The following is a 19,600-nucleotide window of genomic DNA, read 5'->3' on the forward strand; positions in this document are numbered from 1 at the left end:
TTTAGCTGGAACACTAACAAGCAAGGCTCTAAGCTTGGCAAGGCATGTCAGACCAATGGAGGCACAAGAGAGCTTCCTACACTTTTGCACTGCGCACATGGTAGAGTGCTAATATTATAATGTGAGTATTGTATGCATGTACTATAATGTAAAGTCTTTGCCCAAAGTAACCAGGCAACAGGGTTTGCTTCTGAGCCACATGGTAGAGCCCTTATGGCACCCTTAAATGCCAAATGGTCTCGAAAGGTGAGTACATAGGTTCTCTTTACCTTACATATATTTAGAGCTTAAGGAATGCCATAAGTGCTCCGCTACGCAACTCAGAAACAAACGCCGTAGCCTGGTTACTTTTAGCAAAGATGGTACATGTCAATAATAATGTGTACAGTTCCTTGGTTCCATATGCACACAATAAACTTGATTTAAATCGATTTGAAACTGCCATGCACACCGCAGCATCAACCAGTGAGCAAGTTATCACGAAGGTGGGCAGTCAAACTGACCAGCGCACACAAGAAAAACTGCCACAGAACCCTGGTAGAAATGTGCTTTTGTGTGTATCACAGCTAGCATCAAAGCTAGAAAAAGGCAACAGATGGCCACCTGGTCAGTGAGTTTGTCCCAGTCCAGTGTTGGCTTCTCTGTGATGACTCTTGGCTTAGCAGGTTGTTCATTCAGGTTACGATGCACGTGGCTTCGGAGCTGACTTAGGTAGTTGGCAAGAGTCTTACAGATCTGTCTACGAAGATCTGCCCTTTCGACCCAGCTGTCATTCATATCTCGTGGGTGCAGCATGGTCAAGAGATGGACGAGGCTAGAGAGAAGAAGCTGAAAAAGGGGGCAATGCAACAACATAGGCTTCAAGATTTCATCTACAGTATTTTGTGTCAGCTACTTCAGAGACATCCCAGCTACATATATTATTTTTAAAAAGTTTAAGTTACATGCGAAGAAAAGGCATGTTGATATTCTTGACATACAAGTGAATGAAAGGAGCAGCAGCAGAACTACTCATCGACTGTTACAGGCCAGAATAACTGGCAAGTGAAACTTTCCATTTTTAAAGTAATCATTCATACATTATGTTCACTTGGTAAAAAAAAAAATCCACACGGAAAACTAATACCATTATGCATTACGTATTGGCAGTGCGACGGCACTGGCAGCTTTTGATGCCTTTGCCGGAAGCGATGTCAATTCCAGTCTGGTGATGTCACTTCCCTCCAGCCAATAGGCAAATTTTATGACCGATGACGCATTGTGAGCCCATGGGGCTATTGCATTAAAAATTATTTGTATTATAACTGCATTAAGAATCCTCCATTAATACTGCTAGTAATTAATGAATGAATGAATGAATGAATGAATGAATGAATGAATGAATGAATGAATGAATGAATGAATGAATGAATGAATGACAAGAATTAAACAGTGTGTAAGACATACAACTGGGATTTGCTGCCCCAGCGGCCAGTGCCGCCGAAGGAGAGAAAGTTGAAGAAGACGAAGCTGACGCAGTTCAGTTTGCGAAGAAGACGAAGCTGATGCTCTCGAACTCTTGGCTTGGAGCTACGCTGTGTCAACAAAGATTTTGCCTGTCCACATTTCTTGTGCGTCTGATTTGCGTCTTTACAAGTGCAAAAAAAATCTGTCTGCTTCTACCCATATTCTCTACAATAAAATCCATTATACAAGGTTACTTTATATGTCTTAAGTACATAGCTTCTAAACAAGGAAGCCCGCTCACGCTGATGAACACAAAATAGAATGTAATCAATATGTGCACACACAACACAAATGCTCTGCTATAATTACATAGAACAGAACAGTGGCTGTAGTTATTTCTCAAGAGTTGTAAGTGAACCTAGTCCACTCCTTTCTCCAATGGCTACAAGTGGAAGAGCCTTTTTGTCAGTATCTGTAACTGCCATGGCATCTATCAAACAGCTTAAAATATATGAAAGAATGCGGCACTTCATGAGGCATAACTTATAGTGGGCATAGAAATATCGACAGTGTATTTGTAGAGAATAAACATTACTAAGCAATTATTTTAATCGAAATTATTTACAAAATTAGCAAATTAGAAGCAAGGGCAAATTACCACCAATGAAAACCAAACACATGAATGCCTCATGTCACGTCGTGCATGGTGCACAACCAAGTGAGCTGCAGGAGCAGCTGTCTCCTCTTCTACAGTGAAAGGTATCGGTTTTCACTAATGGCATGATATTTTTTCCCTCGATATTGTCATGTAACTCTTTTATCTAAATAATTACAAAATGACTTTCCTTCTCTGAAGAAGCAAGATATGCTTTGTCTTCCATCATTCCAAAGACAGTTGTCATCTTGCATATATTCTATCAAGCCCGACATCTCCTTAGTTCTTGTCTGATCAAACAATTCAAAATACCACCTGAAGGAGTTGTTGGGAGAAAAGCTTGGAAGAGAGGTCCTCAGCATTCTGCTTTATGACGTTTGTCAGCTCTTCTAACACTCTGCTCCAAGTCTCAGCTTCTCCGGACAGTAGCTGCAGTTGAGCATCGCTCTGCTGTGGATCGAAATCCTTTGAGAGCTGGGCGGCCAGAGCTTGAAAGGGAATCGAACAGACGGGGCTTATCAAAGTTTGCTTGAAGTTTCGCAGGAACTTGCAGGAGTTTGCAAAGTTTTTAATTAATCCGTGCATTTTTTTTGCTTTTTACCATGGAACAATTGTTTTTCCCATTTCTAACAATGCATTACCAGCAAGTGACAATGAGAGTCTCCAATATAAATGTGCATCACTGTGCAAAGTATCATGGTGTGGCATTATATGTTGTTACAGTGCAGAATTATTAAGTTAACATTTGGTATGAACAGTCTAGCATAAAAGCAAATTAAGCTTCTACAGCTGTGCAATATAAGTAATAAAGAGTGCACCAGCCATGGCGACTAAAGAATTCGGCTGCTGAGCACAAGGCTGTCGGGTTGAATCCCAGCCACTGCAGTTGCAATTTGATGAAGGAGAAATGCAAAAACGCCTGCATGCTGTACAATACCACGGCATATTAAAGAAACCCAGGTGGTCAAAATTAATCAGGAGCCTTCCACTACAGTGTGCCTCGCAGCTGATGTACATATTCAGGTGGCTAAACCCCAGTTACCACCATTTAATAACAAGAGTGCAACATAACTCATGACATAAGTGTCTGCAGTGCATTTACTTAACTGATGATTTACACAGAGAGAGAGAGGGCACTGTGACCTGAAATGTGGAGGAGTGTCAATTTATAGCCATTATTTATAGTCTATGATGTGAAAAGTTCTCAAGTTTGCTTCACACAAGTAGAGAGCAAAATGAAGGTTTTTAGCAACAGAATCAATTTCAAAATTTCACAGAGCCATCAATGCGTGGGTACAATAAAACAAATGCAGCTGAGTGCAGGCATTTCTCGGCACCTGTAGAATGCTTTTCAATCAGCCAAACTAAGCACAATCAGCTAACTGCCTGCAGTGAGTAAACACAGTTAAACAACACTTATTCAATAGACATGCGATTTTTTCAGCAATGAAGCAATGGATTTGGTAGAATTGATAAAATCTAGAGGGGACACTTAAGCTCCGCCTTAAAGGGACTATGCAATAAATTAATTGAGATTACGTAAAGCAGACGAGAGATAGGCATTTCATCACTCATCACCCCAACGCAAGAATTTTTAAGCTAGCATCAATAACAACAAAGATACAGACGTTTAAAAATTACGTTCCTCCTCTCCCCCTCAACTCGTCCACGTGGGGGCACCAGACAAAAATAAAGAAAACAGTTCTAGGACTGGGCCCCGCCCATGAATACGTCATCTGCTGACGTCCCTTTTGCAACTTCCGGTTGCCGCTCCTAGCACCCCAGCAGCAGCGTAGGTGGCGTGATTGCGGCGCGCGTCGGGTTTCTTCGCTTGTCGTCTGTTGTAGTTAGCAGTAATGGACCCGGACCTCGAAGCGCGTCTGCTCACTCTTACGGCCACGATCGGCATCGAGCCCTATGTGTTCACGCCGTACCGGCTGAACGCCAGCAACGACAGTAGCGACTCGGCTAGCCACTGCGAGTGGCGCCGAAACTCTCGACAGAAGGAGGCGGCAGAGGAAAATTGAAACCATATGCGCGAAGGCAATGCTCTGGCTCGCGCTTGCCCGAGAGGGTCGCGCGGCGGCACGAGCAGACGATTTTCATGGCTACCGGAAGTGTGCCCGTGACGTCGTGGCTGCCGCGGCTCCAGCGAATGACAGCATGTGGCGGCCTGGCGACGTCATGGGTACAGTGACATCTTTTTCCACGATTTTAGTTTCAAAATTGGTCACTACGAGCACACCAATCGGCCTGCGAAATTTAAAAACCCGTTTTTAAAACTTCGTAATAAATTGCCGGCTGAGTTCCGAAGACTCATACTTTGTGTGAATGCTTCTTAGCATCATTTCTAAGCATTGAAAACATTTACAAGCGACTTTTTATTCATTGCATAGTCCCTTTAAGAGTATGACACGATAGTGTTAATGGGTTAATGCCCATGTATGCGGAATTGGCAATTCTCTACTTTTCATTCATAGATCCCTGGCAGTCCTCATACCACACCTGGTGGAGTGGTGCAGCGGTTAAGCAATACGCCACTGCCCTGCGATGGCAGGTGCTGCCACCAGTAGGGCTTGTACAGCCCAGGTTGCTCTTCCTGAGCGACCAATCATTAACTGCCACCTGCCACGGTGGCAGCGTGTAAGGCGCCACAAGGTGACGTGACTTAGGTGGTCCAACTAGATTGCTTCTCTGAAACTTTTTCATGCATTTTTTGCGCACGGTCAATGATGCCAATGCCAACAACGGACGCCGATGCCGGCTTTTTCTGCGACACGGGCCCCTTAACGCTACCGTGTTAAAAAGCTACCACAACAATGTCAAGAACTGGCTTTCACTGAAGGCCCTTTCACTTACCCTCTTCTTTTGCCTTTAAAAAGAAAGCCACCATGTCAAGCTGACGGTTCTGAACACCACGAAGGAGCACAGTAAGGTCCACAGCCATGACTTGCCACTGATTTAACTGGGACAGGTTCTCAGCCACCCTGGTGCCGGTCTGCTCCATGACCTTCATTGAAAGATAAAATGACTTAGTCTCAAAAAATTGCTTTTATAATTCTGCAGTGAATTTAGCTTCCCAGGGCTATCACAGCGTCTGTGACAAACGGCTAGATCATAATATTCAATAAAATTTCAGGCTAAAAACTGCAACTAGATCATCAGGAGTTAATGATGTCTACATAGCAATAAATGCAATGTATTATGGGTCACAGTAAGAGAAAAGAAGGTTGTTACATTTCATTGCACTTGACTGGGGAAGTCATTTATGTCTGAAGTGTTTTATTGAAAGATAAATTATGTAATGAATGAAAATCTGGCAATCAATGATACAGAAGGTGATGATAGACGAGGTTCCACTCGAAAGCACACAATTTTTTTTATCAAAGTGCTACAGCAGAAGCTTCAATGCATTGCATAAAACAGATTCCTGTTAAGCATTACCCAGTCTTATTAAAGCAATTATTACGCTGACATCTCTACTTTAAATTCAGAGAATAAAATAAAAACTTTGTAGTTTCAACCAAAAGCATTAAGGCATTTGTCAATATTTATCTGGCTAGCAGCACAAAGTGGACCACTCAATAAGGCAAAAACTCTAAAAGCCCAAGCTTCTCAGTGGACCAAGAAAGCAACTGCAGGCAATTAACTCCAAGAAGGTCACAGAACATATAGGTAAAAAAAAGGATAGTGGGCCACCAGTGGGTCATGACACATGATCAAGCCTTCAAAATGAGTTCTGCAGTGAAAATGTTCAAAGAAAACACAGTGCTGTCATCGAAAAGTCAAAAAGCATTTTTCAAGAACTAAATGTCTGTGGCATTAAATTACGAAGAACACCTTTTTATTCGACTGCTGCACTTGACCTGGACATTGATTACAGACTCCTGCCATGTCCCTACATCTCAAATCCCAAACACCAGTCTTCATCACCTAGCCTAGCATAGTGCAAGTCACAGGACAGACTACGGCTGCTAACCGCTATGAGTTACACTCGAATTGTATTAATCTGGAGCCATATTAACCTAATTCTGCCATAAATGTGATAATATGCACACAATGTAATTTTAACAGTACTGAAAAAGTGCTCTGTTGCATACTTCGGCAAGCAGTCTTCGAGTGGCAGCACCAAATGTCAGTGCAGCAGTGCAGTCCCCAAAAAGGAATGCTGCAGCATGACCCATGGTGCTTCGGGGGTCATGCACCACAGCAAACGATCCTGTTCCAGGCAGGCCATTTTCACTACAAAAGAAAAGAAACAAAAACACACCAGGGTTTATCGACAACACTACCAGCTCAAGTTGAACCTTACATCTAAAAAGCAATATCACCAATAACAAGTGCTCAACAGGTGCAAGGATGGCTGTAAAGGACCATGAAGGGCAGAGCATACCATAACTGCACAGGTCAAAGCAATATAGCAAAAACAAGTTTTAGAAAATTAAAACAATAATGAGTTCTGTGAAACAAAATGTTTTTTTTTTTTCCATCAGTCACACTATGAGCAAACTGGTGATAATACAACTGTGTTCGAATGAAGTGCACATTTTTCTGAACTACAGATGAGTTATATATAATACCAAACTACTGAAAAACTAAATTATCAGTGAAATGCTTTCAATCAACACGCACGAGAGCTGTTCTAGAACTGCTACAGCTAGGCTTTGTCAAATCATAGTCAATAATTGGCGGCTCGACCATAGGTTTAACATGTCAACATCTAGCTTAGGTCAAACTTGCTCAGAAACTGAACTCGTAATTTCAGCAGCTGGGCATCCACTGCTTCATTGCTGCAACCCAATAAAAATAAGGAATCAATATGTCTTACCTTGGTACTACACAGAACATCCCACTGGCATCCAACTCAAAAGCTGTCAGACTCTGCAGTCCTTGAAGGCCACTGCACAAAACTAAATGTCTGTCGTCCGGCACCCACATAACATGTTGGTCGGCGGCCAAGTGCGACTGATCAAGCAGCACCTGACACTGGGCACTTGTTGCGGGGCTTGAAAGAGTCTTCGTTTTTGCAAGGCCAGTGATGACACCTCTAGATTTGTTAGCACGACTGCAGGCATCTTTCTCGTCTCGTGACCGTCCCAGCGACACAGCATACAGCCTTGTGTGACCAACACAAATTACGGCAGTTCGTGAACGGTGACAGATGCAGAAATCCAAGCTCCTGTTCGTGTCACAGAAACTCTGCGACAGCTCCCAGTGCGCAGATTGAGAACCATCTTTAATGTTGTAACCGACTGCACAGGACGGTCAAGGTTCACACTTGACAAGGATGCCAAATACAAGAACATGCAGAAAACAGGTTACAACTGCAACAAATAAATGTGTCACACGCACCTACTTTGATTTAAAAGCGACAACGCGACTAAGCTAGGAAGACAAGTGTTGTGTCTCAAGTATAAATTATGTAAACGCGAGACCTATGGGTTGGCCGTTAACACCATAGTTCATAAACGCAGGCGCATCCACCCAGAAAAGGATACAAAGACTTCCTTGAGACGTAAGCACATATAGTTCTGAGCCAATAACTCTAACTCCGAGTATATCACACGGAGATTCCAGGCACCAGACGGTTTCCAACACATCTCCAATCAAGACTGCGCTCGCAAGGTGAGATTTGTTAATGAGGAATGCGAAGTTGTTGGCATTACAAAACACGAACTCGATTTCCTCCGGTTCTGCGGGAAAAAGAAAAAAATTAAGGCATAAGTTTCTTTTCTAAATCACCTTTTGATAGGCTAACAACAACAACAACAACAAATTAGTAAGGGACTGACCGTGTAGCGCAGTCCATTTGAGCTGCTTTTTCAGTGGCGCTTCGGAGCCGAGTGATGAATACAGCGATATTTCGTGGCTGTTAGACACCGTTGCAAGCTCATCGTCTTGCACCCCTTCTCTCCATATAAAACTGAAAGTGATAAAATTTGGCACCACACATTACACAAGCATCTAAGCAGTTTTAATTAAAGCTGCGGCACCCTTGGCAACTTACTCCTGCACAGCGTCGACGACCGCCGTGACATGCTCAGTCTTAAAATCGACGACATTAAGCGAGCAGTTATTTATATAGCAATATGACAAGAGGTTAGGCGACGGACTTATAACACTTCCTTCTATTATTTCCCTTTGGTGACTTAATTTTTTTAATACGGTGAAAGCCATATCTAACTCGGCCACATGACGATCGCATCTGCTGCACACGCCTCCAGATGTAAACACGATCACGTGCAAAAGAGCAGGCATCGCTTGCGCCCCCTATGCGATTTTAATAGCATGTTTGACAGCACGTAACGGCGTAATGACGACCAACAATTTTCTATGAAAGAAATAGAACATAAGTATTTCAATCAAAGTTGGAAGCAACAACACGAATGTCTGGGTATCGTGGTATTGTTCTGCGACAAAAAATGGTGCATCAGTAAAGTGATATCAGTCTATCAGTGTACGCCCTCTTTTTACTTTTTTTTAAAAACCGGTAAAAACCAGGAGGAGGAGGAGGAGGAGGAGGAGGAGTAGTAGTAGTAGTAGTAGTAGTAGTAGTAGTAGTAGTAGTAGTAGTAGTAGTAGTAGTAGTAGTTCACTTTATTGCCCAAATGAGCAGGCGATCGGGATTTCGTTTGTTTTTCACGATGTGGTATGCTGCAGTTCTACGGTTGGTTAGCGTTGGTACGAAGTAGGAGCCAGATTTACTGTTGCTAGTGTGCCACTTTTGTTTTGTTCTCGCCTGTTTTTCGCGCTGTAACCTACGAAATTTAACCAAGTTGCCTGACTATATGCTGCTAAAACTCATTTGCAGACGGTGTTCGTGTTCAAGCCTGGGGAAAGGCGGGCCGTCGCGACTCGACGTGACCTCATCCTTTACCTCGTCCTCACTAGAGTCACTGGAAAAAAGCTTCCAGTGACTCCAGTCCTCCAAGTCACTTTCCTCACGGTCCTCACCTGCATACGCCTGCTGCGATGTTGGCTGCCAGCGTGAGCGTCGCGATGGTCGCGATGAGCGGCTCATCCACCGCGGTGGCTCAGTGGCATGTGCGGTAGAAGACAATGGTTAGAGAGTTGGGACGCTCGTCTACTGAGCAGGAGTACCAGAGTTTCGATGGAGGCGAGACGCAAAAGACGCTCGTGTGCTGTTCGCAAGATCCCCATATGGTCGAAATTATTCTGGAGCCCTCCACGACGGCAACTTGTAGCTCTTTCTTTCCGCGCTTCATATCATCGATGAGCGGCACCGCGAATCAAGAATGCTTTTATTTCCTCTGCGTGCATTACATGTAGTTCACAAAATTGGTTCCCCAGATTAAAATTTCCAACGAATCTGCTGTGCCAGTACTTGCTGCGTTTCACAATTTAGTCCCAACAGGAACTATATCTTTGTACTGCGCTAGCTGATGCGAACAGCATAACTTTTCGACGCGGCCAGCTGGTACCAGCAAGAACCTTGCTGGTTTTTTAGTTGCCCCACTGGTTCCAGCGAAACCTGCTGGGATCCCATTTTAGTTAACTGGGTCGAGCTGAAAACTGGTGTTCAGTCTGGGTGTGCTTATTTAACCGAAATTTTCAGTTAAATCACTTGGATTGTGCCTGTCAAAATTCGACGAGAAAAACATGGTCATTAACCTTTCCTCACTGACACCTCTGGTATACACCCTCAACAGAGGGCATACCCGTGGTATTAGTTTGAATGTGTCCGGCCTCCTGAAGCCATCGTGAGGGCCCACGTTAGATATTTCAGGATGACCCCTATCCTCACCCTAGTGTATGACAGTTCACCACCATGCGACTAGCTGTATAGTTTGTTGTTGCTCTTGTCGCTGCGCATGCCGAGTGAGGTTTAAAGGACTATAGACACCAAATTTTGCTTGCGTGTTTTCTTCTTTCAAACGATGCATTAGACATTCGTATACATGGATCACCCTGTGTTATTCGTGTATGACCACTAAATAATTTATAATTGAATTTCTTGACACTGTTTCGGTTTCATCGACCGAACGACGACTGTGACGTCATGTTTTGGTCACGTGGTCCGCTATAAAAACTAATATAATCACTGACAGATCATTTTTTTTGTCATTCTAGGCCTTGGAAGAGGCTGAATGAAATGTCGTAGTGAATTAAAACTACATATCAACGATTATATTAGTTTTTCTATTGCATCACGTAACCGTCAACTTGACGTCGGCCGGTTGATGGAACCGGAATAGCATGAGAAGAAATAGAGTTATAAATTATTTAGCTGTTGTAGGCAAATATTACCCGGCAATTCATGTATTCTAATGTGTAACGCATCGTTTGACAGACAAAAACGCGCAATAAAATTAGGTGTCTATAGCCCTTTAAAGGTGTACGTGCTGTCACTACAGGCACATCTGCGTCTCTACATAGGTCCTGCAGGATGACTGACATTTTAGTGTAGGTCGCGAGGTTTTCATTAATTTTTTGTGCGCTTAGCATTATAGATACTGTTACTTTAGCTCTTGACTAATATTTCGGATAAGTAGAAAGCAAAAGGTCGTCGTACAATCTGTTTACAGAGTCGAAAAAAAACAAACGTGGGTCCAATTGGACCTTTTTAGTTTCAATGCGAATTGAAACCAAACGGTTTCAAATATACAAGTGGAACGATTGGACCCAGTGGTAGGACCTACTGGTTCCAGCAGCTGTTAGGATATGCTAATAATCCAGCACTGTTGGAACACAAAAATAGGAACAATGAAAATTGGTTTTGAGGAAAGGAAATGGCACTTTCTCGCGCGTATCTCGGTGGAGTGAAAGAAGAAAGGAAGATGTGCCATAGTGGAGGGCTCCGGAATAATTTTGACCACCTGGCGAACTTTAACGTGCACTGACATCGCACAGCAAACGGGCGCTTTTGCGTTTCGCGCCCGAGGCTGCCGCGGTCGGGTTCGAACCCGTGAACTCCGGCTCAGTAGCCGAGTGCCCTAACCAGCCACCGCGGCGGCTCATTCCAGTTGCAAATTTTCACTTGGCCCCACGAAAAAAAAAATGAATTGATTTTTAGGGAAAGGAAATGGCGCAGTATGTCTCTCATATCGGTGGACACCTGCACAGCGCCGACAGGGTAGGGATAAAGGAGGGAATGAGAGAAAATTAAGGAAGAAAGAGGTGCCGTAGTGGAGGGCTCCGAAATAATTTCGACCACCTGTGGATCTTTAACGTGCACCGACATCGCACAGCAAACGGGCGACTTTGCGTTTCGCCTCCATCGAACACGGCCGCCGCGGTCGGGTTCGAAGCCGGCTACTCCGGATCAGTAGCCGAGCACTCATACCACTGGGCCACCGCGGCGGGCACGAGGTCGAAATTATTCAGGAGCTCTACGTTTCACTACCCCCACAAGGTTGAGGTGACCACCGTGAAGAGCCCATGTGCTGTGCGATGCCAGAGTACGTTAAAGATCCCCAGGTGGTCGAAATTATTCCCGAGCCCTCTGGCCACTACGGCACCTCTTTCACTTCCACCTTGCTACCTTCCTTTATGGTACCGTTCCAGTGTCCATTGAGATATGCGCGAGACAATTACTGCGCCATTTCCTTTCCTAAAAAAAAAAAATTCGAGAACGAACTTCAAAACGAACTTTCATGGCGCGACTGTGGCGAGGCCCCAGTGCGGGCTTCAAGGAAGTGTGAGCACCAGTTTCCAAGGCTTGGTGCACCCACCAACAGCAGAAAACGGGCAGCACATTTCCTGCGTGACACATTGAGTCCAGCACGGTCAGCAAAATCTCACACTGGGAAGTTCCTTTGAGCAACTATAATTTAGGCCTCTCCAAAGTGCAACAGCAGTCCAGTATTTTACTCTATGCAGTGGTGGCCCAGCCATTTCGAGCTTTGGAGCAGTTTTGTGTCAGGAATAGCTTCAATTTCGAGCAACTTTGTATTGGCCCAGGCGAAAATAACCGTTGGGTCCAGCTGGGCTTTCAATGGACATTTCAATTGGAACGTCCCAAATGGAGCTTTCAGCTGGTTCCAAATACACAATTGGAACCGACTGGATATTCCAACTGAAAACCTCAATTGGACCCAACGTTTTTCTTTTGCCTGGTAGAGCACAAACGGAGTAATTAATGGAGTCATTCAGAAGTGTTTCTTAGCAATGACATTGAGTTCGGTCATTAAATCCCACGAAAAACCACACTAAGCTATTGATGTTGGTATTGTCTGCATGCATAAAAAAACCCCTTAAAACAAAATCTTTTCCGAGAACCGTTTTTTTTTTTGTGCTGGCATGACTTTACTGCTTCTTGTAATTTATTAAGCTCAAAATGCAAATGGGTAAGGTTCAAATTCCTATCTTCTAACCATTCATTTCCGTTCCTCTAGCCGCATCGAGGAGTAGCCGGCAAAGAATTGTCCAATTATTCGATCGAGCCCGACGCGTGCGATGGCCAGCGTGACGTCAGTCCGAAGACACTATCACAAAAGAACAGTCCAGCCGCATAGTTTCGGTTTCACTTGTCTGAGGTGTGCACCAGCGCGGACGACGACGGCTGTTCAGATAGCCACAAGCACACAACTGCACACAGCTTCCCCCCCCCCCCCCCCCCCCCCCCCCCCCCCCCCCCCCCCAAATAAGGGACCTCGCCGTTCCAGGTTTTTAGAACCACCGACGCGTTTCCCTCGCTTCCACCCACAGTTCTTCCCATGATTCTTCCATTCTACCCGTGCACCGAAAATGCACGCTTGTCATGCACTGTTCGCAGCTAGCGTGGTGGAGCATCCTCACGTGGGGAGGCTCCGTGGGGAGGCGTTGAGGAGGCCGCAGAGGGCTTTGCTATTTTGCAGGAGCTATATACTTCTACACTCTTGTGTGCACGCAGTGAGCCATCAACGGAACAGCAAAAATAGATGTAGCCACGTACTTTTCATCTCGGAAGTAGACATCATTGTGGTCCAACGCAAACAGCTCATACATACAGCTGCAGCACACACAGGATAAGCCATGTGTTTAAACAATGGCACTGTTTGCATACATACCTTACAGCTGGTTAACTATTACCACCGACACTCCAAGCAGTCCGCAGGTTGTAGCGTTAGACACCATATCGTGGACTGTTAGTTATCGGGAGCCCACTCACCGCCAGTGAGCATGTGCCAATTGGTCTCGATGCTGCAGGAGTGCATGCAGCTGCCGTGGTGCCTGGTGCCGTCAAGGCGATTTGTGCATGCGCATTGACTGCGTGCGGGCTCCCGGTAGCTCAGTACCGGTAACAGTGACACTGTATGCTACTGTAGACACTATAGTAGCATTTACTTACCACTTGCACCATACCCTGCAGCCCCATGGCAGCATTCCAGAGCCAAGCCATTTCGTACACAAGTGCTGAAGAAACTGATAATTACACTACAGCTTGGCCTATACTGCAATTGGCTGTAGTTGTGAATTTTTCCCACATGACAAAGGCAAGAGTGAAACTTGCTGCAACTCAATAATGTACTATAGAATGACAAATACTCGCGCGAAGCAAGTACAGTGACTTGACAAAACAGCTTAAAGACTAGGCATCTCCCCTTAATTTGGCCAAAAGGGTCAACTCAAAGCAGTTTTCCGCTGAACTGTCTGCACTAAGCACAGAATTTCTGCAAAGGAATTCCCATGTGCAAAAAAAAGAAGTGTGTGGTGCAAGGCCCCCCCAACTTTTTGTGGCGAAAAATTTTCCGTGAATGGAGAACAAAGAATCTGAAATATTCCATGAGAGACATCAAATAATGCTTCGAAATGTGCCTTGCGTTATACAAGGAACCAAGGTATGAATACAGCCTTAACTCATTTGTTTTTCCGACCTTTTCATGGCAGCTAAAGTGATCTTTGCCATTGGGCATGACAGCTGCTAGCAGAAACTACCGTAAAAACCGGAATATAGGTCGAACTTTTTTTCAAAAAAACATGGTGAAAAGTCGACCCCCGTCTTATATACCGGTCATTGGCGGAAAAAATACGGAAGTCTTGCAACAATGGGTGGCTGAAGTCAACAGTTTCCATCACCATCGCCATCAGCAGCAGTGCCGCCATTTTGCGTTTCAGTAGATGCAAAGTAGATGCTAACGGCAATTTACTGTCGCCTTCAAGAAAAACACGATTGAGTACGAGGAAGCTCACGGGAACCTGGCGGCACAGCGCGAATTTGGAGTATCCGAAAAGAGCATTCAGTACTGGCAGAAGCAGAAGCTGCGTATTACAACTTGCAGCAACCAGAAGAAAACATCATTTCGTGGGCAGACCGTAGTGTATCGAGAATAGGAAGGAAACGTTGCTCTGCGAGCAAGATCGCTGCCTGTGACTGCCGAATGCATCCGCGTGAAAGCGGCAGAGATCGCGCGTGCCTCTAGACTCGCGAGGGCGCAATTCAAAGGCTCGCCATCCTGGTTGCGGCGATTCATGAAGAGGAGGACTTTGCTCTACGGCGCCGTACTTGCCTGTGCCAGAAACAAACACGCGGGCCGATTGGTGCGCGATATTGTTAAGAAAATTGCCGGGTGTACATACAAGCAGCATTTAAATGAAATTAAATACTGTCACCATTGTGCAACCTCTCGAGTCGCATTTGTTTCAAAGTATTGATGTCTTTCGGTACTTTTCCCATTGAAAAAGATCTTTTTCATTTTTAGAATTGGTTAGTTAGGGGGTCGACCTATATTCCGGTCCGACCTATAGTCCGGTTTTTACGGTAGCTTTTTAATGACCTTTAGTCAATGTGCACAGTGTGCAAGGAAGGTGGCTCTAGATGTGGAAAGAAGGTGGTGCGAGTCGTTGAGAAAGAGTAGCCACCGAAAGAGTTGGAGTAGAAAGAGTAGCCAATGAAAGAGTTGAATGGAGTAGGGAAAGCAATGGAGTGCAGCGGGTGTTGTACTGGGCAACTCGAAACAGAGTAGAGGTGGCATGGCGGTGACTACTGCTGCGTGCAGTGAAGTATTGGAGGTTTGGCTTCCCTCGATTGTGTCAAATGCATCTGAAGCATTACCTCTTAAATAATGTCGACGTACCCATTGATTTCATATTTTATCCTGCAGTCTTCTAGGGGCAGGGCGCGGGGGCTTTGGCTATTGTTGGCTTAAACAGTGAGATTGTATTATAGCTGTAATATATTTCTTTTAAAAATTCTCTAGAGTTCTTAAATACCTTCAGTGCGTTACATTCACGCAAATACTGTAAATTAGTCATTTCTCCATTGTACCGTCATTCCTATTAATGTCCACAGCAATAAAGAGCTTCAAGAAAGAGAATGTGGCTGCTAGAACAATTCCATAAAAAGTGCTTAAATCCGCAATTTTTCGCGGAATTGCAGGAAACTAGGGGCCTCAACCATATGAGCAAACTTAGATTATTCTAACTTCTGGATCCCACATGTGCCAGCAGTGATCACAACCAAGTACAGGATGCCACGTTTTGCTGCTCATTACAATGCTTCACGTGTTTACAATATTCCTAGAGCTACAGACGAGTGTAAGAAAAAAAAAGTAATGTTTGGCACCGATTTAGCACGAATCAATCTACGGTGAAGAAATAAGCCACTGTGGGTTTCCAGTAATAGCTTCTTGAAGGTCTAAGCTAACTCTCTTGCTTTCTAACTTCAGCTGATGTTAGATGCCGCTACCATTCACTGTGATTGGCATTAACCAGTCAACTGTTGCTTGACATTTTGGGCTGCATTGCAACATTCAAATTCTGCAAAGGAAATTTCCATGAGCTTAATAAAGTGACCATGCGGCAAGCATCTACAAGCCAAAATTTTAGCCCGAGCATAAGCTGTGATAAAACATGCCTTATAATTGCTGCTGACAACCTTTTTTTCTTAAACAGCTACATCTGCTAGGAAATAAGCAGCTGGAACTATGTTCATTCCAATAGTGATACAAATGATGCTCAGCAGAGGCTGTGGAAATACTAGGCAATACTAAAAGCACGATCTCTCAAGCCAGTTTTTCGCAGCTCAGACTACAATACTGCCTTTTACACCAAAACTTTTCCTACACAATCAGGCTTTCTGTTAGTCAGCCTATTCAAAACTCACTGTACAGTTTAGCTGATAGTTTAACTGATGCTGCTGCGAGGCAGGTGCCCAATGACATCACAAGTAGGAATACATAGCAGATTCACACATTACAGCTAGCTTGTGAGGTTGCATCCAAGCCACACACATCCCAACAATGGGTGCAGTCGCCCAAGATAACCCTCTGAAGGCAGTTTTCTATCGTTACAATGGCAGAATGTACCACGTGATTTGCGATACAAGTGCATAAATTAAGAGTTGAATTGTATTTAATTGTATGGCAATGCTTGAACACGTAAAGAGAAAGTAAGCTACCATGCGTTTTAGAATAAGGAACCAAAATTTTGAGTCCTTGCCAGCTGTCAGTAAGATGGCCTTGTGGAAAGTGACAGAAATTTAGAAGAGTGGTGGATTCGTCCAGACTGTGTTTTCAGCTCACAGTTCTACTCTGACAGAAAACCAAAGTGCTCAATTACATTTTATTCTATGGATTTCTTGTGTTATAAAAAAAGTGATAAATAACAGGCAACTTGTATGCCCCAGACATAAGTTTTTGAGGAAAGGCAATAGCGCAGTAACTGTCTCACTTCTGGGTCCACACCTCAATCATACTGTGAGGGAAGGCATGAAGGTGGATGTGAAAGAAAGAGAAAGAGGTGCCGCAGTGGAGGGCTCTGGAATAATTTTGACCACCTGCAGGGATCTTTAACCTGCACTGACATTGAGCAGCACACTGGCATCTTTTGATGTTTTACCTCCATCAAAATGCGGCTGGGTTTGAACCTGAGTACTCCAGCTCAATAGCTGAGTGCCCTAGCCACTGAGCCACTGCGGCGGGTGCTTCAGACATTTGCAACTCAACTGCGGCAGGAAAATGTGCCCATTAGAATATTCTGCCCTTCCCGATGCCATATCTCTAAGGTAATTCAACTGTCTTCAATTGGCATTGCAACAGTCGAAACTGAGATGCAATCATAAAATTTCAGGCACCTTATCAACAAAATGTCATAATGGAGGCAAGCCGAGACAATGTAAAAGCTTCATGCACCACTCATTTGGCACAAACTTAAGACACATTGGTGCAGCAAGCAATCCCAGCTTTTGAGTCGGCATGCTATTTCTCCAATCTATGGTCTGGGTCAACTCTCCAAAAGGCACCGTTCGGGCTTTGTATATGTGCACACACTGATTGAATGCTATTTCTCTGGGTTCCTTAAGCGACTGGGCCTCCTATTCGAGAATTACGTTCCTACATGGATTATCTGCATCTCTCTTATCTAAGTGAATTTGGCACACAGTAGCTTCTGATTTGGTCATGTCTTATGCTGCATGAAATAAGTGTTCATGATCTTGAGCAGGACCTAAATGAAGTAGACCGCTGGAAAGGTATTTGCCATTTCTTTGACTTTGGAGCAAATTCAGTGCGAGAGGAACGCAGATCTGATATGCAACATTTTTTTTTCACGTGCTCCCGGACTACAAAGAATCGCGTGAAGTGGGCCACCTGAAATGAAAATGTCTGCAGAGCTCATTTTAAAAATAACATGATGCAAATTAAATGCAGCTCCACAAGAGACAGTCACAGGTCATGTTTAAAGCAGCAGACACTACAACATACACGTCACCCAACTGCTTTAGTCTTTGCACAACTTTTCTGTTCCCTTTCTCATCAATTCTGTTTTTCATTGATGATGGGCACTGCTGTCAGCATTCAATGGTACCAGCTACTAACCAATCAAAATGTTTCCTTCAGACCGTTACTTAGAATAACCTCTCAGTTGCCAGTTAACACTCATCTATTCTTCTTGTCCCATCTTTCTGTGTCACACGACTGTGCCAGAATGTAGGTTTACACCTCGATTACCAATAACAATAAAAAAGGCCCAAGTATAAACTTGTTCTCCATTGAACAGTAGTCACAAATAAAATGCTGATTTTGACCTTGTACTGCACAAAGCACAGAGCACTGCTGGCTACCTGCTCAAAATCTTGACTACTTTCTTTCATTTCCATAGCCTTCCTGCCACATAGCTTTTAGAGCCTCAATGTGAGGCTCTAAAGGCACTAAAGCCATGTTCTGTAAAACCTTTCAGCTGAAATTTCACCAGCAACTGTCCCAATACTTGGGGGTGTGTATCAATTTAATTTTGAGTTCTACATTGCCCTAAACCTTTTTTTTTTTTCTTCTGGCTCAAAAGCTGCCATATTCCTTGTTTTCACCAAGCACAACTGAACCGCAGACACCAAAAACGTTTGAAAAATGAACATGTAATTCCGAATGTTTGACACCTGGGGTACACCACTGCACATACATGACTCCAAGCCAGTGCCCCTTTGAATGGGAGCTTGCAAATTCTTTCCCATCCCCAAAGGTGCCTGTAATGTTGACAGTGCCCAGCAGTTCCTCTACCTAGCGCAAACAGCAGAGCTGTGAGAGAGGACTAGAGGTGCTCAAAGGCACAAATGTATTTGCCTTTCGTAAAAATACAGTCACTAGGACACCAACAGAATATCAGGGGTGGGAGAGGAGCGATAGAACTGCTGCTGCTGCTGCAAACCAGGCACAGCAGGATGGGTGAGGGAACAAGTGGAAAATAAAGAGTGGGTAATATGAAACTATAGCTTACAATGAAACAGTAGCACGAAATATTTAACACTTTGTACAGCCTCCCAGATGGGGAGGGTTGAACAGGGTGAGGGAAAGAGGTAGAGGCCCACAAGAGCGAGAGGAAAAGGGGGAAATGGGTATGCCAGAGGAGGGCCCCGCCTCCTTATAAAACACTCAACAGCACATTCCTTCTCTTGTCGCTGGGAGAAATGTACCTAGCTGGTGCACGAGGGCACACCTTTATGCACGCCAACATTGAGAGGGAAAGAGAAGCACGGGGAAAACCTCGTCCGCAATGTCTAGCAGGTTGGAGGCTCCGGCGAACAATTCAAGAAGCGGCGGGCAGGTGGGTAGGTGGCGGCCGTCCTCACAGAAGACGGCTCTGTCGTCATGGCAGTGTCAGAGGGGATGATGAGAGAGAGAGAGCACGCGTCTAAAACCATTGCTTGGAGCATGGGAAGTGGGGGGCAGGGGAAGGCAGTCTTGTTGCACTATTTACATGGAGGGGGGAGCTAGGTTCACACATGGCTGCACGCGAGGCACCGGCATACGTACTTGCACACGCACTTGCACACACACATACACCACACTGCGCGCACACGCATGGGCAGGCAAGCTGACGGGGGCCAGACAGGGTCGGGGGAAGGGCCGTCTTGCACACATCATCGGTGGTCCAGTTCGGCCCTACACACAGCGGTTATTTACACATCGGGGTGGTCGTTGTCGCACCTCCCCGCCAGGTACTGTGGGGAAGCCTCACTTGGGCACAAACGGGTGCAGGTTTGATGAGGCTGCCACGGCGCACGCAGCTGCCTGCTGGCTTGCTATCATGGCTGCAAAAAGAACAAAGAAAAGGATGTTGGGTACC

The 19,600-nt window shown here is 44.7% G+C and overlaps 2 protein-coding genes across 6 annotated transcripts in view; both read right to left on the bottom strand.

Moving 5' to 3' along the window:
• LOC144125283 (spatacsin) overlaps positions 1-8,374 on the bottom strand; it is a 60,724-nt gene extending 52,350 nt beyond the window's left edge. For both annotated transcript variants that reach the window (XR_013313357.1, XM_077658532.1), the window contains exons 1-8: positions 8,109-8,374; positions 7,894-8,024; positions 7,600-7,794; positions 6,930-7,353; positions 6,202-6,343; positions 4,961-5,111; positions 2,417-2,589; positions 604-828 (exon numbers count right to left, since the gene is read on the bottom strand). Coding sequence is in view for 1 of the 2 variants with exons in the window: in XM_077658532.1 (XP_077514658.1) it covers positions 604-828; positions 2,417-2,589; positions 4,961-5,111; positions 6,202-6,343; positions 6,930-7,353; positions 7,600-7,794; positions 7,894-8,024; positions 8,109-8,359 (1,692 nt within the window). In the remaining variant the exon portion in view is untranslated. The remainder of the gene's footprint in view (positions 1-603; positions 829-2,416; positions 2,590-4,960; positions 5,112-6,201; positions 6,344-6,929; positions 7,354-7,599; positions 7,795-7,893; positions 8,025-8,108) is intronic.
• Positions 8,375-18,372: 9,998 nt separating this feature from the next.
• Positions 18,373-19,600, bottom strand: part of LOC144125284 (uncharacterized) — a 50,203-nt gene continuing 48,975 nt past the window's right edge. For all 4 annotated transcript variants that reach the window (XM_077658535.1, XM_077658536.1, XM_077658533.1 and 1 more), the window contains one exon: positions 18,373-19,565. In XM_077658535.1, coding sequence (XP_077514661.1) covers positions 19,489-19,565 — 77 coding nt within the window. In that variant the 3' untranslated portion in view covers positions 18,373-19,488. The remainder of the gene's footprint in view (positions 19,566-19,600) is intronic.

Source organism: Amblyomma americanum, chromosome 3 (genome assembly GCF_052857255.1).
Source record: "Amblyomma americanum isolate KBUSLIRL-KWMA chromosome 3, ASM5285725v1, whole genome shotgun sequence".
Taxonomy (NCBI): domain Eukaryota; kingdom Metazoa; phylum Arthropoda; class Arachnida; order Ixodida; family Ixodidae; genus Amblyomma; species Amblyomma americanum.